Consider the following 19,090-nt stretch of genomic DNA (forward strand, 5'->3'; position numbering starts at 1 on the left):
TTTGCCATGCACACATAGTTCTCGAGTGAATCTTGTATGACACAGACACAGACGTGAGCACATCACCCCATATCAGCGCCCCTTCACCGGCTCCCTGTGCGTCATTGAATACATTTTAAACTCCTTCTATTTGTTTTTAAATGTCTAAACAACCTCGCGCCAACATATCTCTCCGACCTCCTTCAGCCTTACTGCCCTACCCGATCCCTAAGATCAGCCGATCAGCTGCTACTGACGGTCCCTGACACAAGGCTGAAGCTTGGAGGTGACAGAGCTTTCGCCGCTGCTGCTCCCAAGCTCTGAAACGACCTACCTCTGAGTGTTAGACAAGCCTCCTCTCTTCCTGTTTTTAAATCCCTCTTAAAAACATACTTTTATTCCTTGGCTTTTAACACTGAGTGATATCCATCATGCAATGGCGCCCCATTATACACGTGCTGTGAACCTGTTTTTATTTTTTATTTTTTGTTTTTTTTAAACATGTTCTGTTTGTGTTGTGTTGTTTGCTCGGTTCTTGTATTATCTTTTAACTTGCCCATTGTACAGCACTTTGGCTACACCTGTCGTAAATTTTAAATGTGCTTTATAAATAAAGTTGATTTGATTTGATTTGATTTGAATGAACCAAACCACAGAGACTACATTTACATTGGAGTCAAACTGGCCCAAACTTTGTTTTTTTTAGATTGTTTTTTTTTTCAGCTAACTATGTACACTGCAAGTAAAATGGGATTTTTATCAGACTGTGTAAACGCGCACAGGCCCCATTGTGCAATGTGGCTTCGACACCACTTGCGTGTGCACTTCGATGAGGTGAAAACAAATTAATTTGACAGGGAGGAAGTCACTATCATTACAACAAAAAAAGTCGCAACACCTAAAAAATGAGGGGTTTTTTTTACGTGAAAGTAAATGAAAGTGATATAACCCTAATGGATGTTTAAAGTGTAATATATTTGGGAATGTTGTAAGTACTGCTATGTAGAGGAGACATGGACATCAGCGCGGATCTACGTGAGCTTTATTTTTCAACTCACATGACAGAAAATGGGGCTTCACGGTGGTAGAGGGGTTAGTGCGTCTGCCTCACAATATGAAGTTCCTGCAGTCCTGGGTTCAAATCCAGGCTCGGAATCTTTCTGTGTGGAGTTTGCATGTTCTCCCCGTGACTGCGTGAGTTCCCTCCGGGTACTCCGGCTTCCTCCCACTTCCAAAGACATGCACCTGGGGATAGGTTGATTGGCAACACTAAATTGGCCCTAGTGTGTGAATGTGAGTGTGAATGTTGTCCATCTATCTGTGTTGGCCCTGCGAAGAGGTGGCAACTTGTCCAGGGTGTACCCCGCCTTCCGCCCGATTGTAGCTGCGATAGGCGCCAGCGCCCCCCGCGACCCCAAAAGGGAATAAGCAGTAGAAAATGGATGGATGGATGTCAGAAAATGTGCGACAGCATCAATTCCAATCTTTCAGTATCGTTATTTCTTCGGATTCAAAATATATATTCATATATTACATATAGCCTATTATTTTAGCTCTACAGACAAGTAATGCACCGAAAATGTGGTTGTTTTAAATAAAACCGGATGTTGTAATGAAATATCCATTTCCGCTGTCGACTGCGTGACATAGCTCGACCAAAGCTGACCAAAGCTGCGTTTAGACCAGTGGTGTCAAACTCATTTTAGATCGGGGACTACATGGAGGAAAATCTACTCCCATGTGGGCCGGACTGGTAAAATCACGGCACGATAACTTCAGAGTGTTTTCTTTGTTTAAAAATAGAACAAACACATTCTGAAAATGTACAAATCATAATGTCTTTGTTTTTTTAACTTACATGTTGCGCCTAATAGTATTCTGTCTTTATTTGTCGTTATTTATACTTTCTGAATAAATTATGTGATAATGTTCATCAGTCAGCTCATTGGTGTTAATTTTCAATCTCTCAAGTTAAAAAAATACTATCAAAATCAAATTACAGGATGTGATCTATGTAAGTCGTCTCATTTTCCTCAACGTTTTTTTTGTGTGTGTTTTTTTACATATATAGCATAATCAACAAAGATACAAAGAATTACTATTACGACATCTAGTGGACACATTTACAAACAACAGTTTCGTTCATTTAAATATTTCGGCTCATTTTTATACTTAGCAAACTCATCTCGCGGGCCGGATAAAACCTGTGCGTGGGCCTGATCCGGCAAGCAGGCCACACGTTTGACACCCCTGGTTTAGACTGAAGTTACATTTAAAATGATCAAATTCCAATCGGATTCAGGACTACCTACTAGAGATGCGCGGATAAGCAATTATATCATCCGCAACCGCATCACCAGAGACGTCATCCACCCGCCGTCCACCCGAACCAACATTTTATCAGAACAGCAACGGCCCGCCACCCGCCCGCTGAATTACATCAGAGGTTGGCCACCTTTACCACTCACAGTTATTTAAAAATATTTCTCCTCTCTGAGCTGCTACCTTACCGTGGTAGAGGAGTTTGCGTGTCCCAATGATCCTAGGAGCTATGTTGTCTGGGGGTTTTCATGCCCCCTGGTAGGGTCTCCCAAGACAAACAGGTCCTAGGTGAGTGATCAGACAAAGAGCAGCTCAAAGACTTCAATGGAATTACAACGAAATGAACCCAGATTTCCCTCGCCCGGACGTGGGTCACCGGGGCCCCGCTCTGGAGCCAGGCCCGGAGTTGGGGCACGATAGCGAGCGCCTGGTGGTCGGGCCTGTTCCCATGGGGCCCGGCCGGGCACAGCCCGAAGAGGCAACGTGGGTCATCCCTCCAATGGGCTCACCACTCATAGGAGGGGCCATAGAGGTCGGGTGCATTGTGAGCTGGGCGGCAGCCGAAGGCAGGGCACTTGGCGGTCCGATCCTCGGCTACAGAAGCTAGCTCTTGGGACGTGGAACGTCACCTCACTGGGGGGGAAGGAGCCTGAGCTAGTGCGCGAGGTAGAGAAGTTCCGGCTGGATATAGTCGGACTCACCTCGACGCACAGCAAGGGCTCTGGAACCAGTTCTCTCGAGAGGGACTGGACCCTCTTCCACTCTGGCGTTGCCGGCAGTGAGAGGCGACGGGCTGGGGTTGCAATTCTGGTTGCCCCCCGGCTCAAAGCCTGTACGTTTGAGTTCAACCCAGTGGACGAGAGGGTAGCTTCCCTTCGCCTTCGGGTGGGGGGACGGATCCTGACTGTTGTTTGTGCTTACGCACCAAACAGCAGTTCAGAATACCCACCCTTTTTGGGTACACTCGAGGGAGTACTGGAAAGTGCTCCTCCGGGTGATTCCCTTGTCCTACTGGGAGACTTCAACGCTCATGTTGGCAACGACAGTGAAACCTGGAGAGGCGTGATTGGGAAGAATGGTCGCCCGGATCTAAACCCGAGTGGTGTTTTGTTATTGGACTTTTGTGCTCGTCACAGTTTGTCGATAACAAACACCATGTTCAAACATAAGGGTGTCCATATGTGCACTTGGCACCAGGACACCCTAGGCCGCAGCTCCATGATCGACTTTGTAGTTGTGTCATCGGATTTGCGGCCTTATGTTTTGGACACTCGGGTGAAGAGAGGGGCGGAGCTTTCTACCGATCACCACCTGGTGGTGAGTTGGCTGCGATGGTGGGGGAGGATGCCGGACAGACCTGGCAGGCCCAAGCGCATTGTGAGGGTCTGCTGGGAACGTCTGGCAGAGTCTCCTGTCAGAGAGAGTTTCAATTCACACCTCCGGGAGAACTTTGAACATGTCACGAGGGAGGTGCGGGACATTGAGTCCGAGTGGACCATGTTCCGAACCTCTATTGTCGAGGCGGCTGATTGGAGCTGTGGCCGCAAGGTTGTTGGTGCCTGTCGTGGCGGTAATCCCAGAACCCGTTGGTGGACACCAGCAGTGAGGGATGCCGTCAAGCTGAAGAAGGAGTCCTATCGGGTTCTTTTGGCTCATAGGACTCCGGAGGCAGTGGACGGGTACCGACGGGCCAAGCGGTGTGCAGCTTTAGCGGTCGCGGAGGCAAAAACTCGGACATGGGAAGAGTTCGGGGAAGCCATGGAAAACGACTTCCGGACGGCTTCGAAGCGATTCTGGACCACCATACGGCGCCTCAGGAAGGGGAAGCAGTGCACTATCAACACCGTGTATGGTGCGGATGGTGTTCTGCTGACTTCGACTGCGGATGTTGTGGATCGGTGGAGGGAATACTTCGAAGACCTCCTCAATCCCACCAACACGTCTTTCTTTGAGGAAGCGGTGCCTGGGGAATCTGTAGTGGACTCTCCTATTTCTGGGGCTGAGGTCGCTGAGGTAGTTAAAAAGCTCCTCGGCGGCAAGGCCCCGGGGGTGGATGAGATCCGCCCGGAGTTCCTTAAGGCTCTGGATGCTGTGGGGCTGTCTTGGTTGACAAGACTCTGCAGCATCGCGTGGACATCGGGGGCGGTACCTCTGGATTGGCAGACCGGGGTGGTGGTCCCTCTCTTTAAGAAGGGGGACCGGAGGGTGTGTTCCAACTATCGTGGGATCACACTCCTCAGCCTTCCCGGTAAGGTTTATTCAGGTGTACTGGAGAGGAGGCTTCGCCGGATAGTCGAACCTCGGATTCAGGAGGAACAGTGTGGTTTTCGTCCTGGTCGTGGAACTGTGGACCAGCTCTATACTCTCGGCAGGGTTCTTGAGGGTGCATGGGAGTTTGCCCAACCAGTCTACATGTGCTTTGTGGACTTGGAGAAGGCATTCGACCGTGTCCCTCGGGAAGTCCTGTGGGGAGTGCTCAGAGAGTATGGGGTATCGGAATGTCTTATTGTGGCGGTCCGCTCCCTGTATGATCAGTGTCAGAGCTTGGTCCGCATTGCTGGCAGTAAGTCGGACACGTTTCCAGTGAAGGTTGGACTCCGCCAAGGCTGTCCTTTGTCACCGATTCTGTTCATAACTTTTATGGACAGAATTTCTAGGCGCAGTCAAGGCGTTGAGGGGTTCCGGTTTGGTGGCCACGGGATTAGGTCTCTGCTTTTTGCAGATGATGTAGTCCTGATGGCTTCATCTGGCCGGGATCTTCAGCTCTCACTGGATCGGTTCGCAGCCGAGTGTGAAGCGACTGGAATGAGAATCAGCACCTCCAAGTCCGAGTCCATGGTTCTCGCCCGGAAAAGGGTGGAGTGCCATCTCCGGGTTGGGGAGGAGACCCTGCCCCAAGTGGAGGAGTTCAAGTACCTAGGAGTCTTGTTCACGAGTGGGGGAAGAGTGGATCGTGAGATCGACAGGCGGATCGGTGCGGCGTCTTCAGTAATGCGGACGTTGTATCGATCCGTTGTGGTGAAGAAGGAGCTGAGCCGGAAGGCAAAGCTCTCAATTTACCGGTCGATCTACGTTCCCATCCTCACCTATGGTCATGAGCTTTGGGTCATGACCGAAAGGATAAGATCACGGGTACAAGCGGCCGAAATGAGTTTCCTCCGCCGGGTGGCGGGGCTCTCCCTTAGAGATAGGGTGAGAAGCTCTGCCATCCGGGAGGAGCTCAACGTAAAGCCGCTGCTCCTCCACATCGAGAGGAGCCAGATGAGGTGGTTCGGGCATCTGGTCAGGATGCCACCCGAACGCCTCCCTAGGGATGTGTTTAGGGCACGTCCAGCTGGTAGGAGGCCACGGGGAAGACCCAGGAACCGTTGGAAAGACTATGTCTCCCGGCTGGCCTGGGAACGCCTCGGGATCCCCCGGGAAGAGCTAGACGAAGTGGCTGGAGATAGGGAAGTCTGGGCTTCCCTGCTTAGGCTGCTGCCCCCGCGACCCGACCTCGGATAAGCGGAAGATGATGGATGGAGTTATTTAAACCCGTTTCACAGAGTAATTAATGAAGACAATTGGAGCCGCTAACATTCTCGCGAATATCCAATTGGCGTTCATCCTGATGACAAGAATATGGGCGTGCTGTGAAGCCATTGCCTTTGACACCTTCAACAACATATACAAACTGATTGTTAGTCTGGCAACATGTGTGCAGCTTCCGCAATCACACGTACAAGATTGAAAGGCATACTGGGTGATACAGAGTACACTGATGGTTGTGATATAAACAACTTTAACACTTACTAATATGCGCCACGCTGTGAAGCCACACCAAACAAGATTGACAAACACATTTCGGGAGAACATCCTCACAATAAAACATAAACGCAACACAACAAATACCCAGAATCCTTTGTATCCGTGACATTCCTGAATATATTTTACACCCCCGCGCCCCCAACCCCGCCCACCTTACCGACGCGGGGGGGGGGGGGGGGGGGGGGGGGGGGCTAGCGGGGTGTATAAAATAGTCAGGATGTGTAATGGATACAAAGGATTCTGGGTATTTGTTGAGTTGTGTTTATGTTGTGTTACTGGGAGGATACTTTCACAGTATCATGTTAGACCCGCTCGACATCCATTGCTTTCCTCCTCTCCAAGGTTCTCATAGTCATCATTGTCACCGACGTCCCACTGGGTCATTATTGTCACCGATGTCCCACTGAGTGTGAGTTTTCTTTGCCCTTATGTGGACCTACCGAGGATGTCGTAGTGGTTTGTGCAGCCCTTTGAGACACTAGTGATTTAGGGCTATATAAGTAAACATTGATTGATTGATTGATGTTCTCCCACAATGTGTTTGTCAATCTTGTTTGGTGTGGCTTCACAGCGTTGCGCATATTACTAAGAGTGTTAAAATGTATTACATCACAACCATTAGTGTACTCTGTGTCACCCAGTATGCCTTGCAGTCGTGTGCGTGTTGCTGCGGAAGCCACACACAACATGATGCTGGACTGACAAGCAGATTGTACATGCTGTAGAGGTCAACAAAGTCAATGGCTTCATAGCACGCCCTAATACTTATCTGGGTGACTGCCGGCAGTCATTCTAGAGAATATTAGCGTCTCCCATTGTCTTCTTCGCTTTGTGACACGGGTCTTAAATGGCTCTTTGAATGGCAAAGGATACCGATCCCAGAACCATGTTTATCAAATATTTCCGGATGGTTCAACCGCCACCCGCCCGAATCTAATTAAACTTTATTTTTTCATCAAGTCACCCGCCCGACTTGCGGTTTATCCGCAGACTCCGCGGATGAGACGGCAAACCGCGCATCTCTACTACCTACTGATGTGGCTTGAATTTGATGCCAAAAGATCACATTTGAAGCACTTTGGAGCGTTAAGACTGGCAAAATAAAATCAGATCTGTGTCACTGGAGGGCAAAAAAATCAGATTAGGTGTGCAGTCCAAACAGAGCCTTATATAGATAAAAATTTAGATATTTAATGGTTGTGCATCATAACCATTAAACGTTGTAAACCGAACGCCCAGAAATCCAATGAAACAAAATGATGTAAATGCAATTGTAAGACGTTTGTTTCTTCTTTTCGAACAGATGATGACCTGATGAGCGGCTGTGAAGGCATGGAGTGCAACGCTGGAAGTGGCGTCTCCAAATCGGGTCCCACCGGAGAGAAGGACGACAACAACAATGACGAGTACGAGAACTACGACGAGCTCGTGGCCAAGTCTCTTCTCAACCTGGGCAAGATTGCGGAAGACGCCGCCAACCGAGCCATCACAGAGTCGGAGATGAACAGCAACTCTTCTCACAGTGCTGAAGAGGAGGAAGAAGAGGAGGATGAAGATGAGGAAGAAGAGGAGGACGATGAGGATGAAGAGGAAGAAGAAGAAGAAGAAGAAGACGAGGAAGATGAAGAAGAGGAGGAAGAGGGAAGCAAAACGCTACCGGGTGATCTAAGTTTGGACGTTCATAGCGATGTGGTTAGGGAGACAGTAGATTCGCTCAAACTTTTGGCTCAAGGGCACGGTGCTTTGTTGTCGGACAATTTAGACGGACAGGACTATGAAGGGGGCATGGCAGATAACAGAGACAGGAATGACTGTTCCCACATGGGTGGTAACGGACAGGGAAAGACCACAAGTCACGGACAATTAGAAAACAGTGACGAGGAAGTTTGTCTAAGCAGCTTGGAGTGCTTACGGAATCAATGCTTCGACCTAGCACGGAAACTTAGTGAAACAAAGCCCGCAGACCGCAACGGTTCGTTCCAACAGAATCATTACCAATGCGGGGACCCTAACCAACAACCCCAACATCACGGCTATGGAGAGTTCCAGCTTGGCCATGACGACGGGCGAGCATTTGACAGGAACTATTCGGACATGGACAATCTCTTGAAGCTAGAGGAGCAGCTGAGCCCGCGATCCAAGGCTTTCTCCAGTTGCGCGCAGGGAGATCGGTTTCACCACCGGGACTTCGACGAGGACACAGCCTCGGTGACGTCGGACAGGTCTGAGGAAGTGTTTGACATGACAAAGGGTAACCTGTCCTTGTTGGAAAAGGCCATCGCGCTAGAGTCCCAGCGTGCAAAGGCAATGCGGGATAAAATGGAGGCAGAGGCAGCCAGGAGAGACGGGGTGAGGTATAACCATGATAACCACGGCCCACGGCACGCCTATGGTGTTGAACGTAAAGGACGACTCCATGATGGAATGAAGAAGCTTTTCTATCAGAAAGGTGAGGACTAAAGTTTAAACACTCTCTGAGGAACAGCTTGTATTTAGCGAGCATATTCCCTGCAAGTACTCAGTAGTCAAAACTTATGTAGTGAAGTGAAGTGAAGTGAATTATATGTATATAGCGCTTTTCTCAAGTGACTCAAAGCGCTTTACATAGTGACACCCAATATCTAAGTTACATTTAAACCAGTGTGGGTGGCACTGGGAGCAGGTGGGTAAAGTGTCTTGCCCAAGGACACAACGGCAGCAACTAGGATGGCACAAGCGGGAATCGAACCTGCAACCCTCAAGTTGCTGGCACCGCCACTCTACCGACCGTGATTCAATGCAAGAGGTCCATCAAGAACCAATGCTCAGTTTTAATTGATACTGTCAGAAAAGTATATTTATTGTAATTTATTGTAGTTTGCAGTGGTGTACAACTGCAATTTATCATACAAAGTGCTTCCTTGATCATTTTGACAGTGGTGAAAATATTGTATTTCAAGGGTATGAGAGACAAGAACACACCTCTTTCCCGTTTATGTGTGCCCAAACTAGTGGTAAAACTGCAACAACCAGGCAGTTAACATTGCAAGTAAAGGAGATACAATCTATTCCACCCATAAAGCGCTCTCAAAACCATCCGAAAACCCTTAACATGGTTTCATATACATTCTGTATGTATGTATGTATGTACTCTATGTAATGCAGTACCAGTCACATTTAATGATAATATATAATACTTCCAGTATTTCAGTCATTTGAGGCATTACAGTTACCGCTTTCCTGGCTGTGTTGATTTGACTGAGTGCATAGCAACGAGCGCTACTTCTGACAACATAACTTCAAGAGCACTTTCTCAGTTTGCGATCAGTAATGGCTCACTTTGTGAAAGACATTGAACGTAATCATTTAGCACTATCGCTAAACATTAGATAAAAACATAAAACCGTGACTTACAATGTCTGCTGTCACTGAGATGCCGACTTGTGGGATGGCTGTATCTTTCAGCACATGTGCTCTCCATGAGCTGGTAAATTCAGAATGATCCTCACCCCTCAGATAAAAAATAGTGGTTTTATGATGTGTTCCATTTATTGAGAACCACACAGTAGCATGTTGATAGCGTGCGGACTTTCACAGTTGACCAACATCTCGGCTTGGTTCAACAGCTTTCGACAGTACAGGTGAGGTGAATGATTCATGACACTACATTAACTTTTCTTAACTTAAAGACAACGTAGCAACAGCATAATAAACTCAAGCCTTTTCTTCTTCTGTATTCTTTGGCGGGTCGCAACCAATGTTATTAGCAGCTCTAAAAAGCTAGTAGGCAACTCGCTCGTGGTCGGAGGAGCACTGTGAGCATAGCAATATGTTTCAATGCCAGAAAAGTAGTTCCTCTGTGTTTGCTCTTACAATAACAATGTCACTATACAGTAGAAAGGGGATTACAGTAATATGGCCCCATTCGTGGTGGTTTACCTGACAGACGAAACATGACCATTTTGAAAACGTGCATTGGCAGTAGAGTGTTGAATATCTTAAGTCGTGTTTTGTGGCTATATTACAACTCTGACAACAGCGTCAGTTGCTATGTGTAGTTGACACCTTTCATCATTTTCACTAGACTGCATTGCAAAATGATTAACTCCCTCCCTTCCTCTCACAAGAGATCCACCCAAGAACGGAGCCATATAAATCATTTCCCTACTGTAGACTGGTCAATATGCAGGCTGTCACACCCCGCCTCGGGTGAAGGTAATGTAACTTTTGCAAACTGGACTTCAAATCAAGGATGGCAAGGCACGTAGTGGTAACAGTTTACAAACATGTATTTAAATCCCCAAAAAAGTGTCAAAAGGTGAACAACAACAGGAAGACAAAACACCCACAATCTGTAACAATAATAAATAAAGACAATATTAGTATTGTATATTATATATAGTACATTTATATTCTAAATATATTTCAAAAAGTCGCATGCGTTAAATAGGCATATATATCATTAATCAAAAAGCATATTAAAAATAATCAAAATATAAATCATCCATTATCAAAATACATATATTCACAATCAAAAGGTCAAACATAAAATATATCAAAGTAAAGAATTAAATGACAAAATAGATTTGGCAAAATAAATTAGCAATCAACAAAACTCATTGAAACGGTTACACCACAACATAATCACATCATCAAAATAATCACCTCAGTAGTTGGTTTGATGTATGAAGACCGAAACTCTTGGTCAGGACAGAGAACCTCCTTTGGCAGTGACAGGCAGCAGACTGGCAGAAAAATGGCATTTTTCCCACTTAAATAGCCCATAACCCCGCCTACTAGCTGGGACCAATTTGACAGGGGAAATTAAGAAATTAGTTATTTTGTAATTTACACCATAAGTAACAATCACATGTCTAAAAAATATTCACATTGTACTTTTGTATTTGTATAGCAGTCATTTTTGTACCCAGTGTATTCAGGCTTAGACAACACAACTTTCAAATGTCCAGTGTCCCTCTTCAACACCCAGTTACTGACAATAATGGTTTGGCCCAAATTAGGCCTAATTAGTCCAAGCAGGTGTGCTCACCTACATAAAGCCCTCAGCCCCTTCCTGACTCTTTTAGCCACACCTTCAGAGCCATGGTGAGGGTTGAAATTGCCTGGAGGTGTTGTGGTGCATCATGTACAGTAGATGGCAGTATTGTCCTGTTTAAGAGTGTCACATGCTGTTTACGGCAGAAGAACTGCCTTACGGTAGAGTGTTAGACGTAAATGTGACTGTTGTTGTTGTGTGTTGTTATTGCGCTGGGAGGACGTTAATGAAACTGCCTAACAATAAACCCACATAAGAAACCAAGAACTCGCCCTTGATCAGTCTATAGTAATAACGTCATTGGGCAGACATGCTCTCAGACACGTCACTCAGGTCCTCATGGAGCTGGGGGGCGTGGCCTCCTACTCCGCCTGAATTTCGGGAGATTTTCGGGAGAAAATTTGTCCCGGGAGGTTTTCGTAAGAGGCGCTGAATTTCGGGAGTCTCCCGGAAAATCCGGGAGGGTTGGCAAGTATGGTAGATACCTCCGCTGTATGGCTGCTTCGAGTTGTAAACAACAGAGGTTTACGGCTATTAACTAAGCTGTGAGCTACATCGCAAACGTATTAATGGAATATATAGATTACTCATCCATTGCCGAACACAGTAGGCACTGCTCCAATTAAAAGTAGGTTTTAGGAAAATTGTCACAAGTTGTAGGTGACGAACCCTTAGATGCAGAGATGGCAGCAGGCATTTTGCGGGAAAGGGGGTTTAATGTCCAAAAGTAAAAATAAAGACAAAAAACACAAACCAGGAACCAGGAACAAACAAACCGGAAGCAGGGAAAAGGAACTAGCAAACAGGAACTAGGAACAAAAAGACAGCACACTGCAAACAGCTACAGGTTCAACGACAAGTATTAATGACAATAATCCAGCACTGACTGGAGGAGAAAGCAGGTCTAAATAGTGGCTGGCTGATTGACACCAGGTGTGGCCAGGTGCCAATCAGCCGCAGCTGAGGGGACACAGAAATCAGAGAAACAAGCAGGAAATAAAGACAAAAATAAAAGAGCAGACAGGAAACAAAGACAAATGCAGAGGAAAAACTAAAACTTAGCCAAACCGTCAGGGACAAGTCTGACAAAAATATTTGTTTATTTTGCAGCAAGACGGACAGGGAGGGTATTGTCTTACATTAGAAAGCTCAGCTAGCTACACAACAATTCATTGCTAAAGTATCGTTCACACACATTTCGAACCGACTGTTATCACTGAATTTTTCATTGTCTCCTCCATTGCTGTTATTGTAGTCACCAAGCCCACCATTCAAAGTAGTTTTTTTAACAGAGTCAAATACAATAAGGCAACAAGAGAAGTATCCCACACTTCTCTTTTGTAAATTAAATCTGTACAGCAAATTTGGGCATCTACATCAAGAATATGATTTGCCTGAATAGCTGGACAGGAGGGAAAAAAAAGAAAGTAGTTTTTTGGAAAAGCCATATTTTTGTGAAAGTGTGTGAACTCTTCTTGGAGTGACTAATTCACAGTTTGCAGGCACATTTCCATGACACAAAGAAGCTAGCCGGTCACTTCTTAGTTCTTCAGAAGAGACTGGAGGTTTGAATAGCGTCCTGTGTTGGGTAATTCAACCAATAACAGCATTTTTGTTATTCAAGTCGAATCCTGGTCATCTACACCAGTGTTTTTCAACCTTTTTTGAGCCAAGGCACATTTTTTTCATTGAAAAAATCCAGGGGGACATTATCCCATCTTTGTCGCCTTTGTTGTGTGCCAAACTTGTCACTTATCAGTTCACTTATTAGCAATCCAAGCTTAATAATACATCAAAAGAAAGTGTATTGTCTTTTTCTGCCTTTTATTCCTGCTCTTACTTTTTCCACTTCCAAGTGTCCAACACACAACACGTCATCATATCCTGTTTCCCCCGCCCTTAAGTTCCCCTTACAATGGTTTTGATATTGTCCTGTAACCCGAGTAACCAATACTTGACAGACACCAACAGCAGAAAATGTTAAAAACAAAACTCAATAGCCTATTTTGACAATATAAGGTCGTTCTCATCACCTGACGCACATACTAGAGATGTCCGATAATATCGGACTGCCGCTATTATCGGCCGATAAATGCTTTAAAATGTAATATTGGAAATGATCGATATCGGTTTCAAAATTATCTGTATCGGTTTCAAAAAGTTACATTTATGACTTTTTAAAACGTCGCTTTTAGAGCGCCAATAAACCTTAAAGGCACTGCCTTTGCATTCCGGCCCAGTCAAATATCTTTTTTCACACACACAAGTGAATGCAAAGCATACTTGTTCAACAGCCATACAGGTCACACTAAGTGTGGCCGTATAAACAGCTTTAACACTTTTACAAATCTGCGCCAAACTTGTGAACCCACACAAAACAAGAATGACAAACACATTTCGGGAGAACATCCGCAACGTAACACAACATAAACACAACAGAAACAATACCCAGAACACCTTGCAGCACTAACTCTACACTACAATATACACACCCCCGCTACCACCTACCCCCCCAGCCCCCTCAACCCTTCCCTCCCCAACACCGCCCACCTCAAGCTCCTTATGCTCTCTCAGGGAGAGCAAGTCCCAAATTCCAAGCTGCTGTTTTGATGCATGTTAAAAAAAGTAATGCACTTTGTGACTTCAATAATAAATATGGCAGTGTCATGTTGGTATTTCTTTCCATAACTTGAGTTGATTTATTTTGGAAAACCTTTTACATTGTTTAATGCATCCAGCAGGGCATCACAACAAAATTAGGCATGATAATGTGTTAATTCCACCACTGTATACCTGTATATCGGTATCGGTTGATATCGGTATCGGTAATTAAGAGTTGGACTATATCGGAATATCGGATATCAGCAAAAAAGCCATTATCGGACATCTCTACTTCAAACCATAACCATCATTAATTCTCTTGTCTCATACGTAGTTGTCATGATCCGCTGCTCGGATCATGTCATATTCTGGTTTTGTTCTGCTTTTGTATCACATCCTGTTTGGTATTTGTCTTCCTTATTTCCTGGTGGCACTTCCTGTTTGTTTCCGTTGCCATAGTCATGCATTAGTATGAGCGCTATGCACACATTCAGTTAAAAGTCGTCTGCTTTAACGGCATAATTACACAGTATTTTGTACATCTGTGTTGCTGAATCTTTTGCAATTTGTTCAATTAATATTGGAGAAGTAGAAAGATGGAGTTGGGAAGCTTTAGCTTTTAGCCACACAAACACACAGTGATTCCTTGTTTAAAATTCCCGGAGGTGAAAATTTACTATGGATCAGAGCGCGGTCAAGCAGACATGAATCCAGACCAAATGTCAACCAGCAGGTTTCGGTGACAAAATTGTGGTTAAAAAGTCGCTTCTTACCGGATGTCAGTGGAGCTTCCGTCCTGCTGCAGCTTCGTGACTTCCCTCAGAGACACTGCGCGTCAACACACCAGTGGACAAACACCTATGACTATCAGGTACTATTAAACTCACTAAAACACTAGCAACACAATAGAAAGATAAGGGATTTCCCAGAATTATCCTAGTAAATGTGTTTAAAAACATCGGAATCCTTCCCAATGCAATGGCGTTTGTTTTTTTTAACTTGTCTTTTTTTTTTTTTCTAGTCCGTCGATATCAATATCCTCAAACACGAATCTTTCATCCTCGCTGAAATTGATGGGGAAATTGTTGTTTTCTCGGTCCGAATAGCACTGTTTGTTGCAGGCTCCCATTAAAATCAATGTAAATATGTGAGGAGCCATCAACATGTGACGTCATCGTCTGCGACTTCCGGTAGAGGCAGGGCTTTTCTCTTAACACCGACAGTTACAAACTTTATCGTGGATGTTCTCTACTAAATCCTTTCAGCAAAAATATGGCAATATCGGGAAATTATCAAATATGACACATAGAATGGACCTCCTATCCCCGTTTAAATAAGAAAATCTCATTTCAGTAAGCCTGCCCTTTCTGTTCATTCGCTCTCGCATCCTAGTAATTTCTGTTCCATGCAACAGATGACGACGCTGATTCCCGTTTGTGGTAAAGAACTGTTTTGTACTTGCTAGCTTCCACGCTACTCCTTTGTTTGTTCCCTAGCTCACATGCTAGCGCTTTTAGTTCTTTCTAGCTCCCATGCTAGTTCTGTTTCTTTTGCCTTTAGTGCCTTGTGCAAGTGTTTATGTTCCTGGTCTGTGTTTTGTAGTATAAATAAATCTTCATTTCTTACCTTCACGCTGTGTCCTATCCGACTGCATCATAGAGAGAACGAACCCGCACCACGATGCCAGCTAACCGTCACAATAGTAGGCTTACAAAGCAATGTCTGCTGCCACCTACTGGTACGGAAGAGTATTACATGGTTGCTCTGCTGATCTCCAGACATCACAAACACGCTACAACGGCACATTGTTTGCGGATTATAATTATTTTTCCAACTAATTAGGTGAAATTGCATAATTTCCCACGGCACACCAAACGATATCTCACGGTACACTAGTGTGCCGCGGCACAGTGGTTGAAAAACAATGGTCTAAACTACAGATGCGTTTGCATAAACTAAATATGGCAGACTGGGTAAGTTTATACCATTTATGGATAATCCCCTGACAATGTTCCCAATTGGTGACGTCAGTAATTGTGCACATTCCAAACGGACAGTTTGGAAGTAGTAGAAAAGAACGCAAAAATGTTTTAGAAATATATTTGCAATGCCTCCACGCTTTGGTTTTTACATTTCCGGGACTCATGCAGATTCAAAATGCACAAGAGCAGTAACCAATAGGTAAGAAACATTGGTTTTGTGTGATAGAACCCCTCGAAATGGCACAAATCGACATTAGCAGATGACATACTTTTTCACAAAAATTGGTGGACACTAATTGGTGGTCAAGTGTGAACTGTTTTGCTTCACCTGCCCTTTTATTGTGTCCATCCTACACCACAGACAACAGAAAGCCCATATGCATTCTGGGTACCCCAATATAACCCCAGGACAAGCTTCTTCTTTTTTTTTTTGCAGCAGCAGCCAATTTGAAATTTTGAATCTCAGAAGCAGCAGCAGCTTATGTTGTTAAAATAGGCCAGCATGGAAACATCAGAGGGGAGGCTTGTCAGGCATAAGTAATGGCAATCTGCACGGCCTGTTAGGACCGCGCATTTCATCCCTGGGATGCAGCTTGGGGTAAAGCCGCCTATTTTTAAACCTACTTTTCAGCATTTGGGAAAGGGGGACGACGTGCGTTCTTTACTCAGAATTAATTCATACATTTCCTTTACGATGCTTACATCCTCCTTTCAAGTTGAGGTTGTTCGTGGTCCTGCAGAAAGAGAAACAGCAGTGCAGAGCAGAGCTATTCTGGGTGGTTTGAGTCCAAATGATTTCTCTTTTCTTTTACTCTAGCCATATTCCGGCCTAATTAGGCCAATTTATTTCTCCCCACACAGAAGATATTTAGACAAGAGCCACAAATAAGAGCAAGCTAATTCACAGCAGGAGGATATTACGCCTTAAATGGCACGCAATTCACAACAGGTACGTATCGCAACGTAAATGCCACACAAATGTTAATTTGGAGAGAGGCTCCATGCTTGAATGATGTCGGAATAGAGAGCGGCGGGCTGATAATAATCTCGATAGCAGATAGACGATAGCAGCAGACAGTCGCTCAGCTGGGTTCCTGTGTGCGATTTATAAAACACAGTACGGCGAAGGGAACGAGAAGCGCCGCTGAGCAAAAGAAAAAAGAATGAGGTTAAGATGAGAATAGAGGAGTATCAGAATGACCGATAAGGAACAACAGGCCCACTGACTGCACATTAATTATCCAGAGATGGTATGCTAATGGGGGCCATTTGCTATGCAAAACGCAGCCCCTCCTCAGCCACAATCAATATCCTTCCCTTCTAATATGCCTTCCACTCAGCTGCTCCCACTCAGACGAGGCGGGCAAACACACATGCATCATGTACCGTATGTGTATGAGTGCAGTTAGTTTATCATTTTCCCTTTTGCAGACAGACAGAATATATTCTTGTGAACGTGATCAAAATTTTTTGGGTTTTTTTTTAATAAAAGCCTAAATGGAATAGTGGGGAAAATAGAGCATGACAACATGCAACATTCCGTCTATAACATTTTATTGGGGGAATGAGTGGGCGTGCGCCACGTCACCATTTCCTAACCCGGCTCCTCACTGGATTTGTGTTTTTCTTCTTTCATATTATTTTGTGTCCTCTTAGATTTTGTGAAGTTCTCATTGGTGTCTTATCATCCACAGCACTGCAAACCACATCGTTCAGTCCATAGCAGGGGTCGGCAACCCAAAATGTTGAAAGAGACATATTGGACCAAAACTACAAAAACAAATCTGTCTGGAGCCGCAAAAAATTCAAAGCCATATTACATTCGGAAAGTGTGTCATGAGATATAAATTGAATTAAGAGTACTTAAAGGAAGCTAAATGACCTCAAATATAGCTACAAATTAGGCATAATGATGCAATATGTACATATAGCTAGCCTAAATAGCATCTTAGCATCAATTAGCTAGCAATCATGCAGGGACCAAATAAGTCTGATTAGCACTCCACACAAGTCAATAACATCAACAAAATTCACCTTTGTGCATTCACGCACAACGTTAAAACTTTGGACAAAATGAGACGGAAAAAGAAGTGGCATAAAACACGTCCTAGAAAGTCGGAGAAAGTTGTACATGTAAACAAACTACGGTGAGTTCAAGGACCGCCAAAATTAGTAGGACAAAACGGCACTCATCAAACAGTCGAATCAGTGAAGCATGTTTAATAGAAACAGTGTACTTTGTAACAATTAGGAAGGTTTGTGTCATGTTTGTCCTCCTGCAGAAACCATATTAAATCAAAAAATATTTTTTTTTCCCCTCGTTTATTTCCATTTTTCATACAATTTTGAAAAAGCTCTAGAGATCCACTAGGGCGGCGCGAAAGGTTGCCGACCCCCGCCCTATGGTATCAGATAACAACTCCACATATTCCCCCATATTATTCTAATACCAGCACTGATAAACATTGCAGTCACTCAAATAACATTTTTGTCATATCAAACTGCCTCGAGGTAATATTCTTAATCCCAGCGGAAATTTCCTTGGGCTGTCAAATATATTGCGATAATAAAGCGTTAACTATAAGTTTCTATTAAGCGATAATTTTTTAACTAGCAATTAACTCTCTTTTTTATCCTCGGCCCGTTCCGTGGTTTGAGGAAACGTAATGGCCTCCAATTACTGTGGAGCCACATGTGAGAAAATTGCGAACATAAACACACCAAGAAAGAGAGAACATTGTAGAAGTTCCAGGTCCAATGGCATGGCAAGTCATTCTCTCAACATGACAAATCCATTTTATCTTCAATCCCCGTGAGACGACGTCATTGGGGCGAATGCTAGTGGCTTGCTTTGCTGTTTGTAGAGCTTCACGTCTGTGTTTACATTACAGTTGAGTGCATTAAAAACATAAATTTGTTTCTCGAACCGCCCTTATTAAGATGTAATACAAGCTCAGCATACAAGAGATGGTAGAAAGGAAGTTGTAAGTCACTTTTATCAGAGCCTTTTAACAAAATATGTCGTCAAGTAGTTTTTCATACCAATCTTCACAATGATTCACATCCGGTCTGACCAACAAAACAACGAAACTTTGTCTTACAATATGATCATGCTTCGTCAAAGATGTTTAGTCCGCAATTAGAGAATGTTTAACAGGTTGAATATTACATTGTATTAATAAATAGAGAGGGTCATAACATTGCCATACAGGTCGAGACAGTAATCATTAAAGGCCTACTGAAATGAGATTTTCTTATTTAAACGGAGATAATTAGATACTTGATCATTTCGCGATATTGCAATATTTTTGCTGAAAGGATTTAGTGGAGAACATCGACGATAAAGTTCGCAACTTTTGGTGCT

The 19,090-nt window shown here is 44.4% G+C and overlaps 1 protein-coding gene across 8 annotated transcripts in view; it reads left to right on the forward strand.

The window, feature by feature from the left end:
- The window catches only part of myt1lb (myelin transcription factor 1-like, b), a 598,322-nt gene that overhangs the window by 485,613 nt on the left and 93,619 nt on the right, over positions 1 to 19,090 (forward strand). For all 8 annotated transcript variants that reach the window (XM_061895654.1, XM_061895661.1, XM_061895656.1 and 5 more), the window contains one exon: positions 7,412 to 8,557. In XM_061895654.1, coding sequence (XP_061751638.1) covers positions 7,412 to 8,557 — 1,146 coding nt within the window. The remainder of the gene's footprint in view (positions 1 to 7,411; positions 8,558 to 19,090) is intronic.

The sequence above is a fragment of the Nerophis ophidion genome, linkage group LG03 (assembly GCF_033978795.1).
Source record: "Nerophis ophidion isolate RoL-2023_Sa linkage group LG03, RoL_Noph_v1.0, whole genome shotgun sequence".
Taxonomy (NCBI): domain Eukaryota; kingdom Metazoa; phylum Chordata; class Actinopteri; order Syngnathiformes; family Syngnathidae; genus Nerophis; species Nerophis ophidion.